We start from the raw sequence: 22,310 nt of genomic DNA on the forward strand, positions 1-22,310 counted from the left end.
TATAGCTATCTAGTTTCATAATATTGCATGACTACAAAAAAAGAAAAATCATGCACTTTAATCATACAGTGAATTGTTTACTTACTTGTTTTTATATACTGTATTTTCTGATCATTATATTTCTCACTTAAGAGTTTAGTCTTCCATTAATGTTTTTTATTTGTTTTTTTAATGTCTTCATATTCAGTTACACTTTGAGAAAAATTTTCAGTTGTATTTTACACATCTTGTTTTACTTGTTTCCAGAGCCAGTATGAACAAGGCCCAGATATGAATGCAATTCTCCAGTAAGTATCATATATTTTTATCCCTAATAGATATTTTATAATTTTGCCATTATTCTGACAAAGTTGATAAATGTAATCCTTGAGATTATCCTAGTCTCAGTTGATTCCAAGAGTCAAGTGTGTGGCTGACTCACTGAATGCTTTACATAACAATAACAGGATTTTTTTTTTTTTTTTATGCCCATTTTGTTTTATAATGAGAAAAAATAGCTAATAAATATTTTCAGGGCGGAAGGAATTGAGACTCTACAGTTGTCTGACAGCACAGTTAATCCCGGCAGAGAGAAGGTCCGCCCCTCAGATTTCCAGTTGTTGAAGGTTCTTGGCAAAGGTGGCTATGGCAAAGTCTTTCAGGTATGTGTTGTACTATCATTTGTTAAACAGTGTTGCTGTCAGTTTTGGCACACAATAACATGTTGCTATTTTTATTTATTTATATTTTTTTCAAGGATGTTTTACTGTATTAAGTTTTGTGTTTTTATCTTTTAGGTTAGAAAAATGACAGGTGGTAGAGGAGGTGGCAAGATCTTTGCCATGAAGGTCTTGAAAAAGGCCACTATAGTACGTAACCAGAAAGACACGGCGCACACAAAGGCTGAGAGAAACATTCTTGAAGCTGTCAAGGTGAGGTGGTGCTTTAGTTGTGACCTCTAACATTAATGGATTGTTTTACTTCAACTTCAGACCATTTGTGTATTTGTAGTTGATTTAAACTTTTTTTTTTTTTTTTTTTTTTTTTTTTGTTAGATCCATATGTTATAAATTCACAATGTCATAATTCTGACATTGGAATTTACCACATAGTTGATTTTATAGAGTGAGATTTATTAATGAAGAATGTTTGCAAAGAGAGGATGGTAGGTTGTGATGGTCTAACACTGGCAAGTATCCCAAGGACAGGTGATCATTATGACTTTTTCCTCACATGGTTTACTTTTACAAGAAGGTAATTGTAGTGAGTTATGCCTGCCCTAACAATGCAAAGAAAGACCATCTCTTTTTGAAACCAAGTCTTGATAAGTACAGTTAAAACAAAAGTATCTTGTTCATTTTCTGAAAAAAAAAAAATTTCCTTTTAATATTTTGTAATGGGAATTATTAGCTTTCTCATTGTTATTGAAAAACATAATGAAGTTCAGTTAATGCAGAGTAAGACGCTGCATTTGATATCAGAAATGTCTTGTTCCCACAGCATCCCTTCATTGTGGATCTAGTGTACGCCTTTCAAACGGGTGGCAAGCTGTACCTCATCTTGGAGTACCTGTCAGGTGGAGAGCTTTTTATGCACCTGGAGAGAGAAGGGATATTCATGGAGGACACAGCTTGGTGAGTTGTTCATGCTTTTTTATTTGTTACACTTAACTGTTTTATTGCTCTCTTAGTGTGCAGAGTTTCAACGTGGTGTTTGGCTTTGCATTGCACATATTGGTATAGGAATTGGTATTTTTCAAGTACCTAACATTTTTTAAGATGTTTATGAACTCATGTGTGTATGATTGTTTTATTGATGTTATTTTGTATTATTTTATTTTTTTGTGTATTTCATCATTACATTTCTGTGATCTAATTTCAAATGACAGTTAGCTAGAATATAGCCAACTTCAGAGGTTCTTACTTGATGATGATGTTGGTTAAGAATCATTTTGCTAACTTTGACTGAAAACACTATATTCAATTATTTTCTTGTGATATGACAGAAAAGTGTGTGATTTACCAGTATGTATATATGAAGAACACTGTGAGACTCATATTTTTGGTGAAGTGCTGAAGTTATTCTTTGTGTTCAGTTTTTACATTTCTGAGATCATACTGGCTCTGGAACATCTCCACTCCGAGGGCATCATCTACAGAGACTTGAAGCCAGAAAATATACTGCTGGACTCCTTTGGCCATGTGAAACTTACAGACTTTGGATTATGCAAAGAAAAGATTCAGGTAAATGTAATTCTTTGTTTATGAAATTTAGGTAATTTTTTCCCCTATTTATTAATTTCATACCCATGGAAATGCCATAAACACATGCTCATAGTGTAAATTACTTTGAAATGTTGTTGTTTTCCTGCTAAATATTGGTTTCCAGACAGTCATGATGAGTTTATTGGTTGATCGTTCAGTTAGTGAGTTCCAAACAGCTTCCAATATAATAAAAAATACTCCTCATAGTCTGCTCATGCTGTATAAGTTTGGTCTGGTCAGTTTTGAATAAATGAAAAAAGTGCTTTTGCTTTGTAACAATGTAAAATATTATAACATAACTCATTACCCAGGTCAAGGTGAAGTGCAAGATGGCCTCACTCTTTGATGGTGCTGAATGTTGCTTTTTGTAAACACATTAATGAGCTCATTGGATAGTAGTGAGGGTACTGACCATTAGTGAACCAAATTTAGTAGAGGCAGCATTGAAGTCCAGTGTAGTGGTGAGGGACATGGCCTGGCTGCACAGACTTGGAACACTCATATAGTTTTCCTCCCTGTTATTCCCTACATATTGTAAAAGAAGACTGATAGTAATGTATTTTATTCTAAGAGTGAGATAAAGTACAAGTGTGGCATATTTTCTCCTCTATGTAGTCTTTAGAATAGATATTAGCTTGGTTCATAGATCATACATTAAGTACATATACTATAGTTCTCAGTGATGACATTGCACTTCATTTCCTTAGGATGACTCAGTGACTCACACTTTCTGTGGAACTATTGAGTACATGGCGCCGGAGATCCTCACTCGTACCGGCCACGGGAAAGCAGTGGACTGGTGGTCTCTTGGAGCACTCATGTATGATATGTTGACGGGTGCGGTGAGTTTATCTTTGGCTTTGGTGATGTTTCTGTAGCTGTAAGAAATGGCTAAGCTTAGGATACCTGGAATTATTTAGTTTGGCAGGTGGTCCCACAGTTCTTTTAGCTTTGCCTATCATAGCTGCCATACTGGTATTTTGTTGTTGATGTAGTTAGTAACTCTACCAGAATGAAATCCTAATGAAGAAATTCTTTGTTCAGCCACCCTTTACAGCAGAAAATCGAAAGAAGACAATTGAGAAGATTCTTAAGGGGAAGCTGAATCTGCCACCTTACTTGACACCTGATGCACGAGACCTCATACGTAAACTGCTTAAGGTAAGCAGCGCACACAGTTCTTTCAGCTCTATTTGGTTTATTGACTGTTAATTCATGCAGAACTTGGTATTATGAAGTGCATGGCTTATGAACTGTTTCTCGTCACTAGCGTCAGGTTAGCCAGCGATTGGGCAGTGGACCAGACGACGGCGAGCCCATCAAAAGACATCTTTTCTTCAAGCACATTAACTGGGATGAAGTTATCAACCGGAAGTTGGATCCTCCATTTAAACCAGTACTAGTAAGTCTTAGAAATATTGTCATGCTTGTTAGGCGGACTTTACTAGTTTAGTAGTAAGACAATCAGTGTACAGAAACAGATCTAGTTCACCTGTATAGTGCCAGATACGTAAGTCTTATGTATTTCATATACCATTCTTTTCCTCCATCACTGGAGTGTGTCAAGGGTGATATCTGTGGTGGTGCTTGAGTACACTGATCCTTTGGGAATTCTAATTAATTAGTATATTTAGTTTATTGCTATAATAGGCAAACTTGGCAGCCTTTTTTTTTTTTTTTTTTTTTTTTTTTTTTTTTTTTTTTTTTTGTCAAGGCTTATAGCACCTGTAGGCTCACTTGAAGAGTATGTAGGAAGCGCTGTTCTGCTTCCGCTCATTAGTAACGCAGGCAGTTTTATCTATAGTGGTACCCATATTAGGGCCCATATCACCACCCAAGCTCATGTTGGGTGTAACCACCTAGAACCTGGGTATCATGGTGACATGTTGGTAACGTTAAACCACTCGACAAATGGCAAAGTGTTTAAGGCTGTAGCTACGTGGTGGGGTTCAAACCTACATGTGGATATCTGCCCGATGCCACGCTCACCACCTTATCTACTACACCACCGCCTCCTTTATAATCATATGTGGTGAAAAAAGACAAATACTATCTGCAAGTACGGTTAAAAGGCACAAATAATGCTTGTGATTGTATTCACAATGACAATATGAAACAAAGTCATCATATATTGTTTGTAATAATGCTGAAAGCATACCATAAACTGAATAATTATGAACTCTCAATAAACTGTAATTGTATAAATAAACACTCTTCTGGGGAGCTACACACTGGATTTAACTATCAAAAGGCTCAAAATAAATTACTCATTAATAATATATATATATAAGTCTGTGGTAAATGTCAAGAGATGATTTTCTTGGAAAAAGGACCCTCATGTCGAAGATTGAAATGATCCCGAAACTCAATTTTTGAGTGATAGTAAGCTAAAATTCATTACATTTCTTTACTTTATGTGATTTTAAGCTGTTTTATGGAAAAAAAATTGATGCTATTGTAAAATAGCAAAACACTGCACAGGGTAACCACAATAAACTTTCTACTTCTAGTTATTTTCTTTTGTTTGGAGAATCCAGTAGTATTGTCCTGTAATTGTTTAATAACAAAATGAAATGCCAAAGTTTTTATTTGTTCCTGTAGACAGTTGTAACAAAGGCTATTTGCTTTGCATTTCATAAACTTTTGTTTCTTTCAATACATATGTAATCCATGACACATTTTTCCACTTATATGTCTAAGAGTTGGCTGCAATTACTAACATAATGTTCTGCCTTCCAATAGCATACACAAACATAACGTGAATTAGGCTTCATTTTTAAGACTGATTCTAAAAGGATTATCTCATGGTCTAGTGGCAAGTGTAGGTTGTCTGGATAGCACAGCTCATAGCCAGTAACACTGACCAGTTTCACTGATTTACTTAAGAAATTTCCTGAAAGTACTGTTAATATGTGTATGTAAATCAGTCTGTTTAGAACCTGCGTTCTTATCTTGAGTATTTAGCTTTTCAATATCAATGATTATCATATGCGATTTATTTCCTTTGTGTGCTCCAGAGCGGTGAAGATGATGTGAGCCAGTTTGACAGCAAATTCACCAAACAGACACCAGTTGATTCCCCTGATGACCACATGCTCAGTGAGAGTGCCAACATGGTCTTTGAGGTAAGTACCGAGTTTCCTTTATGATTGTCTTTTCTTATTTTTATTTCTGTTCTCCACACAATAGGAGGGAGTAGCTTTGTCGTACATTCCATGGTTTGGGTGGGAAGAATGTTACCACTGTACTTTTTTTTGTGTATCATAAGATGTGATGTGAAGGGAAAAACAAAAGAAAAGGGAATCATCTAAATGTTTTTATTCACAATGAGACAAGATTTGCATCTTGTCTAGACTATCTCCCTCTACTTACTGTAAGGGGAATTGACAGCAGGTGTCTTCATGGGCCCCACAGAGTTGTTCTAGGTCTTCCAGGTGAGTCATCAGGCATGGTGCTATTCAGTGGTTGCTTGGTGTGCGACTGTCCTCTGGGTGCAGTTTCCTCATTCTTTTTTCTCTGTGCCATATTGGGAAAAGGCAGACATTTTATAGTACAGAACAATGATTACTAGAAATCAGATTGAAGTCAGATTGAAAATATTTATCTTCACTACTTTCAAGATTCTTATGTAATTGTGGTAAAATTATTTGTAGTGAAGCAAATTTATGTTCTGTTCTGGATTAAATTGGCTATTACTTAATATAAGTGCATGCTCTGTTGGTATATTTTTGATAATTTATTGATTAAATTTTGTCTGAAAAATTGATTATGCATAATATTTTTCTACCTTCCTGCCCTTTCCCACCTATGTTGGTTTACAACATAGTATATGTGTGCAATTTGTTTCCAACAGGGATTCTCATATGTGGCTCCATCACTGTTAGAGGAAATGGCGCTGACTCCCTACAGACATGAGGATATAACAGAAATGAGTTTAGCTTAATAGTGTTATTGTAGTCTAAGTGGAAATATATGTGTGAATTATGCTTGCAGTGTTGTGAAGAATCTTACTGATATGACAAAAAGCTCCCACAATGCGTGACTGAGGCCTCATGAATTGGTTTTAATGTGTGATTTGTTTTGTCAAAGATGTAATTATCCTGGAATGTGGGTCAATATCTCATTTAGGTTTTTAGTGTATATTAAAGCATTTTGGGAAACCTGTGCTTGAAGTTTTTCTTGCCTTGTTCAAAATTCTTTTCCAAAATTATATATTTAAATTTTTGATGGTTCTCATGTCAGTAATATTTCTCATTTCTCTGGATGAAGAAGGCTTGAAGGGTTAGCTAGATAAGACAATTGTGTACATACTTTTATGGTCATCCAGTGACACTTGGGGACATGAACAACTGGATAACAATATTTAGGATGGACAGGCTATTGGTGATGGAGTAACTTGGATGTTTAGAATGCTTCTGTGGAATGTAATTTTATGATATTGGTGTATCAAATGAACACTAAACATGCAAAATGCAATAAAAAAAATTCTGAGATTGACATGCCTTCAAGGAAATCACCAGTAGCAGTGTAGCACTCCCATTGCTGCATTGGTGCCTGGAATGTTTTCTGGTAATCCTGTTCTGTATGTGTCAAGCTTAGGTTCAATCTAATACACACCATCATTGTCAAAATGGTGATCTTTCACCTTGAATTTCATCTTGTAAAAGATAAAATTTATATTATTTAAATTTATTAAGGAGATATTTGTAAACGAATCATGTTGGTACTATTGAAGAACTCAATTTTTTCAACTAACTGAATATGTGCATTGTTCTAGTCAGGTCAGCAGTACACACACAGACTAAGCATTGATGTGGTCCATATTGATTTGGAAATGAAAATTTTGTGAGCTCTTTCAAGTGACACATTGACTGTGTTTGAAGATTATATGAGCCTTATTTATGATAAAGTTATGAGCTTGTGATAATTAGTCATAACATAAAAATAATCATATGTTTTGTCATAACTATTATTCATAGTTATGACTACCATAGCCATTTTTATCATATGAAATGTGCCATTACTAAATCTGGGAGATGAATCTTGCGATTTTATTTATTTGTTAACATTTGTTAAATAACAAAATAATGCTTAATTAATGGTGAAGAGATGTTCATACCATGAAAGCGACTGAAACAAGAGCGACAAAAGAAATTCTAAATAATATCGCATTGGAATTGTGTAGAGCTGAACTCAGTGTTGTAAACAAATAATGCTGTGAATTACTCACACCTTACAGCCACCAGCTCATCACACAGCATGGACAGACTTCTTCTCTTTCTTCCAACGTTCACTCCAAAAATTGAAATGAAAAGAAACTAATTAGGAGGATGAATCTTTAATGCTGCTGTGTATGTACAGTATGTATGAAGACAGTACCAGCAGTGGGAAATTTTATAAACACCCTCAATATATTACTGTTTGATAGAGTGTCAAGGGTTCCTGTAATGATCTTGCTGATAGTGGACTGGCACACTCCTAAGTTATTATTTGCGCATACCTCCATTTTGCCAGTTGCAAGGGAATGGTGATATTATTTTAATTTTTCCAGTCAGCTTATGGTTTCTCTCTCTCTCTCTCTCTCTCTCTCTCTCTCTCTCTCTCTCTCTCTCTCTCTCTCTCTCTCTCTCTCTCTCTCTCTCTCTCTCTCTCCACTCCTGAATAGCTCTCACAAGATCAGTGACAAACAAATTTCCTTCATGATTTAGGCAGTATCTTAACCAGTTCTTTGTTGAAAATTCCTCCTAGTATGAAAATTCCTTTGGTGATGCTGTTGGAAGTGCAGAGTGGTGTCCAGGCTTACATTGCTAGTTTTATCATAAGGATTCCTGTGACAAGGTCAGATATGTTGCAACATAATGACAACAGTCATGACAAGTTCTTCATCTTGAAGACATTTTTAAAGGATTTATCATAGTTCCATAATCATATGGCCTTGTAGAAATATGAGCCCCAGTGAATAATCATAGATTTGTGACATTTTTGGATGCATCACTATTGAAGGATTATGCCAACCTCATGCCTTTTGGTGAGGTTCTGCCTCTGTGAAAGCATGGATGCTACTCAAGACACCTTCCCAACTCAGTGTATCAGCACCATATGGATGATGCATTATTTTGAAATTCTTATTTATTTCAAAATTTTGTGATACATTGTTCAGCTTTTATATATTAGGAAACTGCAAGTGAACACATGCAAGAGGTTGCTAATATTAATTTAACACAAGTATCAATAATGGTTTAAGTGAGCTCAGTGCCACTTTGCATGGTTACTCATTAAAATTGCTGCTTGTCTCTGTTGTACATTTATGACCATGATCCTTGGTGTTCATTTGCATTGCTGTCAGTCTCAGAACTTTTTGATCTCTCTTCTTATTACATCTGAAAGGTGCATCTCAACATCTCAGCTTACCTCGAGTGCATGCGGCTTTTATTATTTCCTCCAGTTTTGTGGTTAAATTCCAGTGTTTGGAAATATGCAAATTTCAGGAATTAATTGGTAGCAACATTCAGAAAAGTCACATTCACAATCAACCTAACTTTTTTTTTTTGAAGAAAATAAGAAGTTGGCATTATTATTGTTGTTGTTGTTATTATTATTATTATTATTATTATTATTATTATTATTATTATTATTATTATTATTATTATTATTATTATTATTATTATTATTATTATTATTATTATTATTATTATTATTATTCTTTTCTCTGTGTTTTTACCCTTATTCACAGAAGGAAAATGCCTCGGAAAACACCAGTAAACAAACCAATGATGCTTTGGGAGAACTTTCTATAATTTCTTGTATATTTTTTAAGGTGTAGATAAAGGATTAACGAAGAGTAAGGAAGGACATGGAAGAGAACTGAGATATATGGATCAGATTTTCCAACTTGCATATGATATCAGAATGAAGGAAGAAAATTTGCTACATTGATGGATTGTGAGAAGAGAACACTGAATTGATAGGTAGCAAAGTTGTATTTTGGGGAATAGGTTATTTGATATGTGAAGGCATGGTATAGGAATGCAGAAACATGCATGAGTATCAAAATACAGTGGTACTTCGACATACAATCGCCCTAACATACAATTTTTTTGATATACGACGAAAAATTTTATATAATTTACGCCTTGAAATACGACAATATTTTTAAGATACGATTAGCCATCAGTAGGTGATCATGGGTCCCAAAAGTAAAAGTTTGGTGAGAAACACACAAAATAGCCTATATTCACATACTGATTACACTTAGAAATTCAATAAACAAGTGAGTACAAATGGTTTTCTGCCCACAAGCAACTCTTCCTCTGTGCAATACAAAAAATCAGGCCTTGTGTCCAATCGGGTTCAGCGGCTTTGGCTAGAGTGAGAGGAAACGGGCCCCTTGTATCCTCTCTCTCTCTCTCTCTCTCTCTCTCTCTCTCTCTCTCTCTCTCTCTCTCTCTCTCTCCCTCTCCCTCTCCCTCCTGCTGTCGCCTGTTCTGATACCACTCTCATTCAAAAGTTGTCTCCCCGTAACATGGTGAGAGACTTATAGAGAGGTAGGCATAGAAGTAATGGTCGCGGGAGAGGTGGCGGAATCAAACACAGTGAAATCACTCGCTACCACCCTCTATCTTTGGCGACACAGTGATGTAGAGCATATGTTTACTCCTGCCCACAAGCAACTCTTCCTCTTTGCAATGCAAAAAACCAGAAGTCTCTAGATGTTATGGTTACCAAAATATCACAGGTTGAATGAGGTAGTGTCGTTGGTTTACGTGGCCTTGTGTCCGATCAGGTTCAGCGGCCTTGGCTAGAGCGCGAGAAAACGGGCCCCCTTGTATCCCCCCCGCTCTCTCTCTCTCTCTCTCTCTCTCTCTCTCTCTCTCTCTCTCTCTCTCTCTCTCTCTCTCTCTCTCTCTCTCTCTCTCTCTCTCTCTCTCTCTCTCTCTCTCTCTCTCTCTCTCCTGTTCTGATACCACTCTCATTCAAAAGTTGTCTCCCCGTAACATGGTGAGAGACCCAAGGTATAGAAGTAACGCGCTTGGGAGAGGTGCCGGAATCAGACACAATGGAATCACTGTCGATCGCTCCTACGATTTATTGTTGGTGACACAGTGACGTAGAGCATATGTTTAATTCTGATGAGTGTTGCTAGCTCACAAGCAAGGAAAACGGGAGGAAAATAACCAAAATATAGCTGTAAAAAGCCTAAACGTCTATCGACGTACCCCGTGCCTTGCGTGATGAACGTCTATGGATGTGTCCCGAGTTTTGTGGGTTAAGTTGTTATTTTGAGCAACATAGTTAATTTATATCATGCATACAATAAACATTGTATTTATCGTATATTAAATCTGTATTTGGTTGGTATTTAAAGCATGTTATTTATTTTTTATTTTTTATTTTTTTGTGGGGGTGGGGGGTAAATTCATATCACAAGAACGAATTAATTGTATTTGCATTAATTTCTATGGGAAAAATTGATTTGATATACAATTTTTTTTATATACAACGATCGTCATGGAACGAATCAAAATCGTATGTTGAAATACCACTGTATAGTGAAATGAGTAGAAGCTTTAGTAAAAAGAGTTAGGCAGAGAGTGCATGTTTAATGTTTGTGACTCTGTTTGTGTGTGTGTGTGTGTGTGTGTGTGTGTGTGTGTGTGTGTGTGTGTGAGAATATTATGATTAGAGAGGAGAGAAAAGTGTTGTTTGTCATAGAAATGCTAGTAAATGATTGCTAAATACAGTTGTTTGCAGAGGATTCACACTGGATTTTTGAATCCCATCATCATCTTGAGAATAGGAAATAGTGGACAAGGGAGAGTGGGATTTTAAGCCCAGGATTACCTTGAATAAAAAAATGAAAAATACAAATACAGCTTTAGGTATAGTAAAGGACACCAGGCTCTGCTTTAGAAGAGACCAGTCATCTTCTCTCTTTATATTATGAACTTGCTCAAAATTTTTTGATTTTCAGTTGTCAGTATTACTCCTGCTAGTCTTTAAGACATCATATTAAATAAAAAAGACTGAATGAATTGAAGGAATTAGAGAGGACAAAGGTACATTCTATTAGTCATGCTAAAACAAAATGCAACCACAGCCATGAAAATTAAAGGTAAAACTTCTTATGCGACAAACTCATGGAGATTCTCAAACAGCCAGTGTCCAGTTTTCTGGTAGTTTTGGATTTGTAAAGGATGGATGAATGGTTTGGTGACTAGTGTGGCTTTAGAAGGTGAATGAGAAGTATTGACAATAGTAGCAAATAAGATTAGTGAGTTGGAAGTAGTTGAGTAGTAGGTTGACAATGTTTGAGAAAATATTTTATTGAAAATTAAGGTTATGAAATGGAGATATGGCTATATGCCTTTAATTTATTTTTGACAGGGTTTCACATATGTGGCACCATCAGTGTTAGAGGAAATGGCTCGGCCAAGTGTGGTGAAAGCACGCTCTCCACGCAAGCCATTCACTCCTAATTCCGGGGGACCTTTCTCCCCAAGATCCATCCAGAACCCTTTCAACTTCACTAATGGTGCTGATAGCTCTTCTTCAATCCCACATTATGAGCAAATGGATACCAGCAACTCCACTCCTATGTCAAATAATCAGCAGCAGCCCTCACATAGCCACCACCAGCAAGACCGGAGGCTACATCAGCAACAGCAGCAGCAACAGCAGCAACAACAACCCATGTGGAATTGGAAGCATTAACATTCTTGGAATTAGGTGAAAATTTTTAGTGGATCCCTCTTTGCTGCTCAGTGTGTGTGAATTATAGACTTTGTGCTGATAACTTGTGTGAGAAAAGCCCGACTATCACAAATAGAAATGTGGCATGAAAAGAGGAATGAATGTTAATTTGGGGTTTGGTCTATGCAAGTTGTTTAGTCACAGATCTGTTGATCATTTCAGAAAAGGCTGCTCTAATTAGGCTTTATTTGGGTGACAATGGCATTTACATTTTTTTGTGGTTGAAATGACAATTTTTACCAAACTGAGTTGCCATTGTAATCTCTAATTACAGCTGAAGTGAAAGCCTTGAGTGGGAAAGAAAACAGCATGTGAACTGTGAATGTATAAGTATCATTCATGTACTGGGCCTTACATATACTCTTAAGATAGCCTTAATATTTAATCATTTTGATTGATACATGAGGCTATTACAAGTTCCTCTTTATGGACACATGTATAACACATTGTTTGTCATCATAATTCAGTAATCTTTTGTGTGTTTACATTTCAGGCCATTCATTTTAGTCTATTGTGCTCTTGTCTTATTTGCCATGGAGCTCACTTCACTGTTTGTGAGGCTCATTAGTGTTTAGCTGCCCTCACTGAGGCTGAGAATTGGTAACTTGTAAATAATTGCTCACATAACATTGCCAAAAAATAGTAATGCATAGATTCTTGAAGATAATGATGGAAATTGTAGAAATTTTTAAAATTGTGTTTTCAGAGCTAAGTAAGCAAATTTGATTTCTTAAAGAGAGTTTTACACGATTCACTTACATAGATATTGAAAATAGATTGTTAGATTGATTAAATTATTTACCATGCCATGCAATGGTATTGAACATATACATATATATTACTAGTTGAATATAGCCAAATGTTACAGTAGTATAGGTCTAGTATAATGCCTTACAAGCATGTAGCAGCTAACTGAAGCCCTGGCAGGAGGTGACAACTTACCTGAGTGTTGCTCGAGAACAGTTTGATGGTTGACAACTAACCCCACATTTCATTACCTTAGTATAGGATTTGTTTTTGTGATTGGTTTGTGAATTAATGTCATGAAGTTATAATCATTATTATTTATTTTTTTTTTTTCACTTCTCACATTAAGGTTAATTTCCTTACAACTTGATATGAATGCATCACAATGTAGTCATGATGCAATGTAGGGAAATACATACTTTCCTCCATATTTTATTGCAATCACCCATAACATATTGGGACTTATTTATTACAGAGCTGTGGAGAGTGTAGATAAGTGTGTATATAGTGTATGTGGTTGATCCTCACCCATTTAATCATTGAAAATGTTTGCTGTGATCATGCTGGTAATCCTGCATCATTTTACTGAGGCACAAGTTTCACAACCCAGTGTGGTGGTTTTATTTGTGAAATGTTATATTGCCTTCCTTTTTTCCCCTCTAAGAAAAAAAAATCTTTTCCAAACACTAAAACTGAATACTGAATTTTATTATCATATTGACAAGTTTCCGTATAACAAATCTTTCTCCGTGTTATGAAACGTGCATAATTTATTATGGGCTAAATTTCTGCAAAACCTTAATGTAAGTAAGAAATCTTTTGTTTAGCCTAAATTTTCTAGTTCTTTCAAAGATGGTTGATATCAGTGTGATGTGATGGTGATGTGTCTTAAGCCATTAATAGGTGGCCAACTCTTGGCTCGGTGGTAGGCCATCTCATGAAGATCAATATTATTCTTTTGTAAGAAGTTCTGCAACATGAAAGATAACTTTTCTAAACTCTTGTATTTTCTTTTTCATTTGTTTATCTATTATTTATTTATATATTTATTTATTCTATTTTATTCTTTGCTACATTTTATGGAGTAACAGGTTACCTATGCAAGAATGTAGTGCAGTCTTGTATATACATAAGAATGCTTTCTTTGTTTGAAAAATGACATTGCAGAATAATTAATTAATCATTGAAAGACACTTAACATTGGTGCTCTGATGTGTCGTCTTGATAGCTTTGTTATTAGATACTTCATCATTCAATTAACTTTTATAGACTTGTTTTACTAATGTTTTGCTTTCTAACTTGACTTCCTTTAACATTTTATACCGTATTTACAAGTATAACACCACAGTACTCTAGAGCCAACATTCTTAAGAAGAAATGTAACATACAATTAGGGTTCAGTAATAACAACATTTATCTTCCTGCTGAAGGATGAAAGTACATTAACACTGTCCATCATGCCTTGTGTGGGGTGGAATGCTGGAGGAGGTTATGCTGTGAAACTTGGTATTACTGACAAGTCTAACAAAAAATAAGAGATATGTTTGTTTTTTTGTGGTAGAATATCCTTCCTGATCCTAGGTAACCCAGTAATGACTTATTGCAGTACTACCAAGAATAAATGCAAATGTATAGCTTGTTAAATGGCTATGCCAGTATTTTTGGACAGCCTGAAAGATTATTTAATACATTTATAAAAAAAAATGTTTATGATAAGAGGTGTTATTCTCCAGTATATATTTATGTATGTATGTGTGTGTGTGTGTGTGTGTGTGTGTGTATGTTTGTGTGTGTATGTGCATGCATGTAGTGCATGCTTGCATGTACTGTTTATTAGCTCATCAATTTCTAGAAAATAAAATAACTGAAGAAAAATTCTGATGCCAGCAGTTTGCCAAGAGACCTACACATACACCCTCCCTCCCTCCTTTCCAATGCCCCCTCCTTCATCCTGCTCTCTCTCTCTCTCTCTCTCTCTCTCTCTCTCTCTCTCTCTCTCTCTCTCTCTCTCTCTCTCTCTCTCTCTCTCTCTCTCTCTCTCATGTATACCCTTGAGATTGCTTTAAGCTGTCAACCTAAAATTAGGACTCTGGAAAAAAATTAAGAATTGAAAATGCAAATAGGGTTAATATCTGAGGAAATATTCAGCTATTGATCTTTGGTTTTCAACAGTTAGTTTAAAAATTTGTGATACAAACTAGCAAAAATTAGAAGAATGGTGTGCATATTGTTTCAGAACTTCAAAACATTTTCCTATGTCATTGATTGCATCTACTTACTGCAGATATTGCAGCAACATCTTTCACCTTTATAGTGTGTTTGGGTCACTGTAAGTCACCTATATCCATCTTGGGTGATCTCACTGACACTGCAGGTGTTTTTTGTCTCAGGTTGGCTGGCTGTCTTAGCAAATATACAAAGCAAAGATACATTTTCTACTCTAAAGATACATTGTACATTATTATGTAGAGTATCTGAAAGTGAAACACATGTAGATAGATTTTGCAGTTTGTGCACTTGCATGGCTGGGCTCTCCAATAGAGCTTCCCAATTTCTGTTTTGCTAAGATTTTTTTAAAGCCAGTTATATATAAAGATTTAAAGTTATCATGGTCAACCTAGTAATACTGTGGCTGATTATAAGTTGGTGTTGGAGTGACCTGAAATTAACTTTTGGAATTATTAAAAAGCTTGTCAATACATAGATCAGAAGCACCACTCCATATAACATGTATCAGATCCTGCAGTGGCCCACAACACACTCAGTAAAAAGAGAGGATATATTTCCCTAGCTACATTTGTAGGCATGATGCAGGTATATTACAGTAATGTAATGGTGATTCTTAGTTGACTAATGCTCACTGGGGAGGGGGTGGTTGGCATTAGATGGGAGAAATGGTGTGGTGTTGCCAATCATGCTGACTGCTTTGTTTTATTCTGCATTCTGTATAGAATAGCTCTTTGTACTTTGTCATGTTATTTATTTGCTTGTTATTATTGATTTACATTTTACTACCCATTGCTAATCTAATGCACAAAAGTTTGAAGCTCCATCTGAGCTATAGACTATAGCTATAGTTCTGTACAGTTCATTGTTCACTGTGTGGTCATCACTAAATCATGGAAACAGATGTTTTCTGTAATATTTGCAATTTGCTGTTGACCATGTGTATGTACATACATGTTTTGTACTCCCCTGTTTGGAGACAAGTAAAGCATGCTAGGTGATGTGGAAGGAAGATTTGAGTCATTTTCATACTCTCTCGCTCAGAGACTTCCACTCACTTTTACTGCACTGATTTTGGACAGTGAAGTCTCCAGGATTCAGTAAGACATATATAATGTTTAAAGGACAGTAACAACTTTATTCTGTATTTAGTATAACTTCTCAGATGTAAAAAGGATGGTATATTCAAGTAGTATCATGAACATATGACATCTTTTCCAGAAAGTAAAGTTACAAGATTTTTTGCTTGACTTGCTGTCTTGTATTCTTGAAAGAGTCAGATATCAGGTATCCAGATACAGTAAGTATATTTAGTATTTGGATAGATCAAGTCTGTATAGCATTTTTATTGTATTACAGTGTTGCATTTAAGAAAACAATTGAAAATGATTCCTTCCTATGTCAAAATTGTGATGGACACACACCACATGAGTGATACTTCTTTCTAGTAAAGCTTGTATTCCCACTCACTCAATACCAATGAGAATAAAGACAAATACAAGCAGTAGGTATGTAGTAAGTTTCAGTTAGAATCAGTCATTGCTTTTCATGTTAGTGTAAGTTTATTTGCCTTTTAACTGCTGACTTTTGCATGAAGTCAAAACAAATGGTATATATATATATATATATATATATATATATATATATATATATATATATATATATATATATATATATATATATATATATATATTGTATGCATCAAAAATGTATAAATCTGGATGATACTAATAAAGGTGTAACTTTTAGCAAAGAAATTTTCAAATGTAATTGTAGAGAATCCATTTGTATCAGTAGTTCATGATTTGAAGGAGTAACAGTTCTTTGAAAGGCAAGTATACTGCGACACATTAGCCTGCTAGAGCATATACTGCAGTGATTTTCATACTGTGTTTATATGTGCATTTTATTTTTGTTTTTCCTCTGAGTTGCGGCTTGGTCATCATATATATGCCATACTTTGGTCTTGTTGATGGTGGTGATCACTTAAATTGAATGGTATTCCTCTGTATTATGATATAGTAATGTTCTTTACATTAGTAGAGGTTGCTAACACTTTCAGATAAAATGTATTTCCATAAAATGCTACATACATATGTGAATGATTGTCATAGAGTATGAGTATATCCTAAGTTCTTATGGAGACCTGGAGCATATGAATACATTATGATGTGACATGATATTGTACATAGTTACATGCAAGTATGTGATCATCAGTCTTTAAAAATGATAATCAGTACTACAGTGATTGTTGTTCATTGCTACAGGGTTGGCTAAGTATTTGTAATGGTAGGATTTGTTGGTTCATAGGAAGGACTCTGAACAAGTCCCTTTTTTCCTTACATCAAACGGTTGTGCCTTTCTGGGAACTAGTATGTGTGTGTGTGTGTGTGTGTGTGTGTGTGTGTGTGTGTGTGTGTGTGTGTGTGTGTGTGTCACACTTTGTTTGCATATATGCATGTAATTTTTATTCTTGTTTGTATTTCATTGAAAGCAATATTCAGATAATTTTTATTCATTTATTGTAATACATCAGTGTACATTGCAGCTCATACTCCTCTATTAGCATATATAATACAGACAGTAACATATGCACAGCCACTTTTTTTGTTGTAATGAGTCAACTCAGCACTAATTGGTAATGATGATTGCTTTTATGACAATATCAAACAGCATCTTAATTCCACAGAGTACTCAAGGAAATTGTGCCTCCCTCTCTTTGTGTTGCATCATTCTATGACAGTTTTGAACTGCTTTATTAGATAACTGTGATGAAATATGCATGAATAAGATAAGTTAAAAGAATAATAAGATAAATATTGTGGAAAGCCTTACATACTTGTAAATGTCTGGTCTTTGCTGTTAGCTTGCAAATATAGTTCCCAACCCAAGCTTCATTAACTTTATAAAATAAATCTTATAACATCAGTCAGAAGCATGTAATCTAGCCCAGAATATGATAAAGATCTAGGAGGTTTTTTAGATAGAACCAGTCCAGTGGAGTGATGAATTAGCTTTAGTATCAGGCAGAAGCATATTATCTAAGTCATACTTCAAAAATTAAGTTGATGGTATTATTGATTGAATTAAGGGAGTTTGTGATTTGTAGAGCTGCCACTTAGCCACAGTTTGCCTCAGCAGTCTTGAATGAAGGCAGGGAGGGAGCATAAGACAGAAGCATCATGAAAAGTAGCCAGATGTTATTTTTTGTTCATGACATTGTGGTATATGTATTTGCAACTTCTAGATTGTGCTGTATTTAAAAACAAAAATGTATGTTATGTATATGAATACAATAAGGGACGTGAGCTGTGTATCATAGCCCTGCTGCTCTCATTGTGATGCCTGTCACCACTGTCACAACTCAGACACAGCGAACCTCTTACTAATGCTGATGAGGAATACCTATTCTCTCTCTCTCTCTCTCTCTCTCTCTCTCTCTCTCTCTCTCTCTCTCTCTCTCTCTCTCTCTCTCTCTGGGAGCAGAAGGGCTTATGATACAGTTATGCAATGACTGTTGGAGATACATTTTTTTTTAATATTTTACAAGGTTGAGTGTATTAGGTATTGATAGAATAAACTTCAGAATAACCAGCACAAATTTACCTTCAATCAAGATCACAGTTTATTGAGGCCATTGGTTGCATCCATGACTAATATTTCATCCACTGTGAGCATTAATAATCATATCACTATTAAATAAGATAGTTTGTAGATTTGCTCCCAATTACTGCTGACCGGTCATAACAAATACTTAGTTTTCTTAATTGAGTGACAACAGTGTTTCCTCTCTATTGATCTTAGTTACTGTAGCATCAATGAATAGTAATTAGTAAGCATGAGAGGCTAATTACTTTAGAATGTGTGAAGGACTGAAGGCATAAGTTTTAGCAACCAGTGGTCATACTGGTGCTGTAATCCTTTTATGCTTAGTAGTGGGTGCTCATCAAATAGTAGTCAATATAGATTCATTTGTTTATTACTCACATTTGTGTGTTTATATAATACTGAGAGTGAATGGCCTCTGTAAAGGCTCCACAAGAACTCTCTCCAGTACTTATGTTGTCAGTGGCTTCCTTTTCTCCCTGTAGAATTATATGCCTCAGGTTTTCAGCTTCTTTTAAAGCATGAGCATAAAGATAGCAACCTTATCTGTGCTGTTTCTCTGGAGAGGTGGTGGTCAAGCATACTGTGCAGGAGGCCTTAGGGGCATGGTATTGAGAGTCTTGTGCTCCAGAGGTCCAAAGATATTGTTTAAGGTTGCATACTTATTACTCTGTAGTTTCTTCTGGCAGTAGTGCATATGAGTAATGATATAGGAACTGATGTGAGTGTGCATTTGTATTACTGTTCTCTTTTTATTGATACACAAACAGGTGCTTGAATAAGTGAGAAATGGGTATGTATTATGCTTTCTGATCACTGGCACTGTGCAAGACTGTGTACCTCAAGGACGTGGTAATGGTGTGTGTGTGTGTGTGTGTGTGTGTGTGTGTGTGTGTGTGTGTGTGTGTGTGTGTGTGTGTGTGTGTGTTAGGAACTGTTATTTAGTGACATATGTACTTGTGTACTTTTATATCTTTTATGGTGTGTGATATCCTATGTAATGTTGGGTGGATACTGAAGACATGTGATTGAAGCAATGAGTCCTTTTATGCAGGATCTGTTTTTATGCAGCCATTTCAAGAGTTTGTGTTTGGAAGATAATGTTGAGCCTCATCACTATGTTATTGTATGAATTTTTATTATTGATATAATTATTATTATTATTATTATTATTATTATTATTATTATTATTATTATTATTGTTGTTATTCTTATTGCTATTGTTATTATTACTACTATTATTATTTTGATCATTATCATTAATGTGTTTGCAATTTTCTCTTGTATTTTGAAGTTGTTAGAAAGATGAAGATTTGTGTTACTGAACCATTAAACATAAAATTTATCATGGTGCTTAGTGGTTTGGCTTCTAGGCTAGAGGACAGGTGCTGTGTGTGTGTGTGTGTGTGTGTGTGTGTGTGTGTGTGTGTGTGTGTGTGTGTGTGTGTGTGTGTGTGTATACAAAAGAGACAGGTAAGGATGAGCAGTGACCAGTCATCTTAAGAGGCACAAAATGTGTCTCAAGAATAGAGTAAGAGATCTCAGGCTTTTTCTTTTTTTTTTTTTACTTTTGTTTAGTGTGCAGCTTGCAACAGTTGGGTCTTCAGCAGTGCAGTTGGTGGTGGATTTTATTTGTTTTACCTGATGAATTTCCAGTAGCTGGCTGGTAACAGCTGAAAGATTTAGTTAAACACAATTTTCTCAGTTTTGTATTTTATCTGTTTCATAAAGGTTTTATAGGCTACATGTTCATTGTTATGGTCAAGGTGATTATAAGTTTGTTATTTTTTTATGCATTGTTTATTTGTTGAGTGCTAGGCACATCCTGGTAATCACAAAGCGTCCTGAAGGACACTGCATTAGTGTCATGGATCTCATCACATAGGGGTATTTATTGCAGCATTGAATGCCAAGAGTCTGAGGCTGCTGCAGAGTCTTGGATGACCATTTTGTTTTGTTATAAATCAAGTGTGTGTGTTGAGGCAGAGTCTCCTGCTCATCCTTGAGGATTGCATGCGTTAATGACAATACGAGAGCCTTTGTGTGTGCTGTGAGTGCAGTGTGAGGTGCTGCCAGCTGAGCAGCATGATCGAGGCAGAGGGTCTCCACATTTCATGGTATATGTGACTCCGCCATGAACATGATTATCTTTGCCATTAATATTGTTATATGTGAATATACCATTGTTATAATTTCATGTACATGCCAATAAAAATATATGCCTATCAGGCTTTTGGGAAATTTCACCTAACACCTTCAAAATCCCAGTCAAATTTATGATGAACTGAACAATATGATTGTCAAAACTGTCATTCATTATTACCAAGGCAGCCTGTTTATCCAATGGAGTTCCTTACCATTGCCTGAATTGGGAACATATCTTGGCAGTTTAATCAGTGAATGGATAAAGCAAGCTTTATTTTTTAACATCAGTTTGGGAATCGATAGGTAAGTGAAGTATATATGATATATTTCTCTGAAGTGAACACTTAGCCTATGTGACCTACCACATGCTGATCATCAATCACATTCGGCTTCCACCGCACATGGACATTAAGCTAGATTGTCTGTTACTCTGGCTTGACAGGAAACTGAACCAGTCCATATTGTAGTAACCAGGAGTATTTAAACATCTTTCCACAAGTGCAATACGAAATGCCACCTCGTATTGACGAGATTAACGGAACACGATGTTTGACTTTGTTCTGGGGACTAACTTCGCACGGGCAAATTTGTGGCACAAGACTGTGTTTACTTATAGAATCTCAAGTTATGCTGTGAGGAACTAATTCATCACTCAAGTGGGAAATAAGGCGTGATCTTATACAATTGGCTGGTGTTTAGCTATTGATATCTAAGTAAAAAAAAAAATCCATAATGAATCAAGAAAAGAATGAACTGTGAAAGATTAGTCCACATAAACATGGCATATCTTGAAGGAAGTTACTGCATAAAGCAAGTTTCCTGTGGAGCGTGTTATACGTCACGCTTACTACATAGGTATCGAAGCAGCGACTTTGTACGACGCACGTTTTGTGTTCATAGTAATGCTAGACTTGTTGGCACCGCTGATCTGGCACCGCGTCGCCGTAGACTTAATTCGCATGAGAACGCAGAGGTGATGGTCCTGATGGAAGTTGATAGCACCTTAACTGGAACACACACACACACACACTCTCTCTCTCTCTCTCTCTCTCTCTCTCTCTCTCTGCAGCAACAGATAGTGGACGCATGTTACGAATATTTACGTATAATTTGAGAATATATTGCTCCTTTACATGGCCGTATTCAGAGGTGTCGTTCGGAGTTCATGGTCTGGTTTTTGCCACGCCCTCCCTTCCCTCCCGCCCGGCCTGCGCGCCCATTAAGGGAGAGTGGTGATGTAACTATTGTACAAGTGGATGATGATAAGCCTTCAATTACTAGTCAGGTCAGGTGAAGAAAGATTTCCTGCAAAAATTGCGGAATAAATATTGCGTCTTGCCCTCCGTCTGTGGCCTCGACGCCCTCCACACCATAGCGGCGTCAGGGTTGGAGAGGCGGCACGTGATACCTATAATTGTTGCTTTGTTTACGCCGTGTGTCCCGCCAGTGACTTTGCCTCATGAACTAATAAACGCTGTCTCGACTCCTCCTAAGGTGAAAGGACTCAACCAGCAACCAAGGTGAAGGCCTGCAAGAGACGCGTGTTGATGGGGTGCCGTGTGGGGCCGTGCATAGCATGGCAGGCTGGCGGGG

At 36.1% G+C, this 22,310-nt stretch overlaps 1 protein-coding gene across 9 annotated transcripts in view; it reads left to right on the forward strand.

Annotated features, from left to right (window-relative positions):
• LOC123506336 (ribosomal protein S6 kinase beta-1-like) overlaps positions 1-20,797 on the forward strand; it is a 32,394-nt gene extending 11,597 nt beyond the window's left edge. For 8 of the 9 annotated variants that reach the window (XM_045258314.1, XM_045258313.1, XM_045258316.1 and 5 more), the window contains 10 exons: positions 247-287; positions 515-641; positions 777-911; positions 1,480-1,613; positions 2,075-2,222; positions 2,951-3,085; positions 3,288-3,404; positions 3,514-3,645; positions 5,261-5,368; positions 11,628-20,797. In XM_045258314.1, the coding sequence (XP_045114249.1) occupies positions 247-287; positions 515-641; positions 777-911; positions 1,480-1,613; positions 2,075-2,222; positions 2,951-3,085; positions 3,288-3,404; positions 3,514-3,645; positions 5,261-5,368; positions 11,628-11,954 (1,404 nt within the window). In that variant the 3' untranslated portion in view covers positions 11,955-20,797. Of the gene's footprint in view, positions 1-246; positions 288-514; positions 642-776; positions 912-1,479; positions 1,614-2,074; positions 2,223-2,950; positions 3,086-3,287; positions 3,405-3,513; positions 3,646-5,260; positions 5,369-6,096; positions 6,408-11,627 lie in introns of those variants that run through there. The other variant, XM_045258318.1, reaches the window with a different exon arrangement.
• Positions 20,798-22,310: the final 1,513 nt, after the last annotated feature.

The sequence above is a fragment of the Portunus trituberculatus genome, chromosome 19, assembly GCF_017591435.1.
Source record: "Portunus trituberculatus isolate SZX2019 chromosome 19, ASM1759143v1, whole genome shotgun sequence".
NCBI classification, from domain to species: Eukaryota; Metazoa; Arthropoda; class Malacostraca; order Decapoda; family Portunidae; genus Portunus; species Portunus trituberculatus.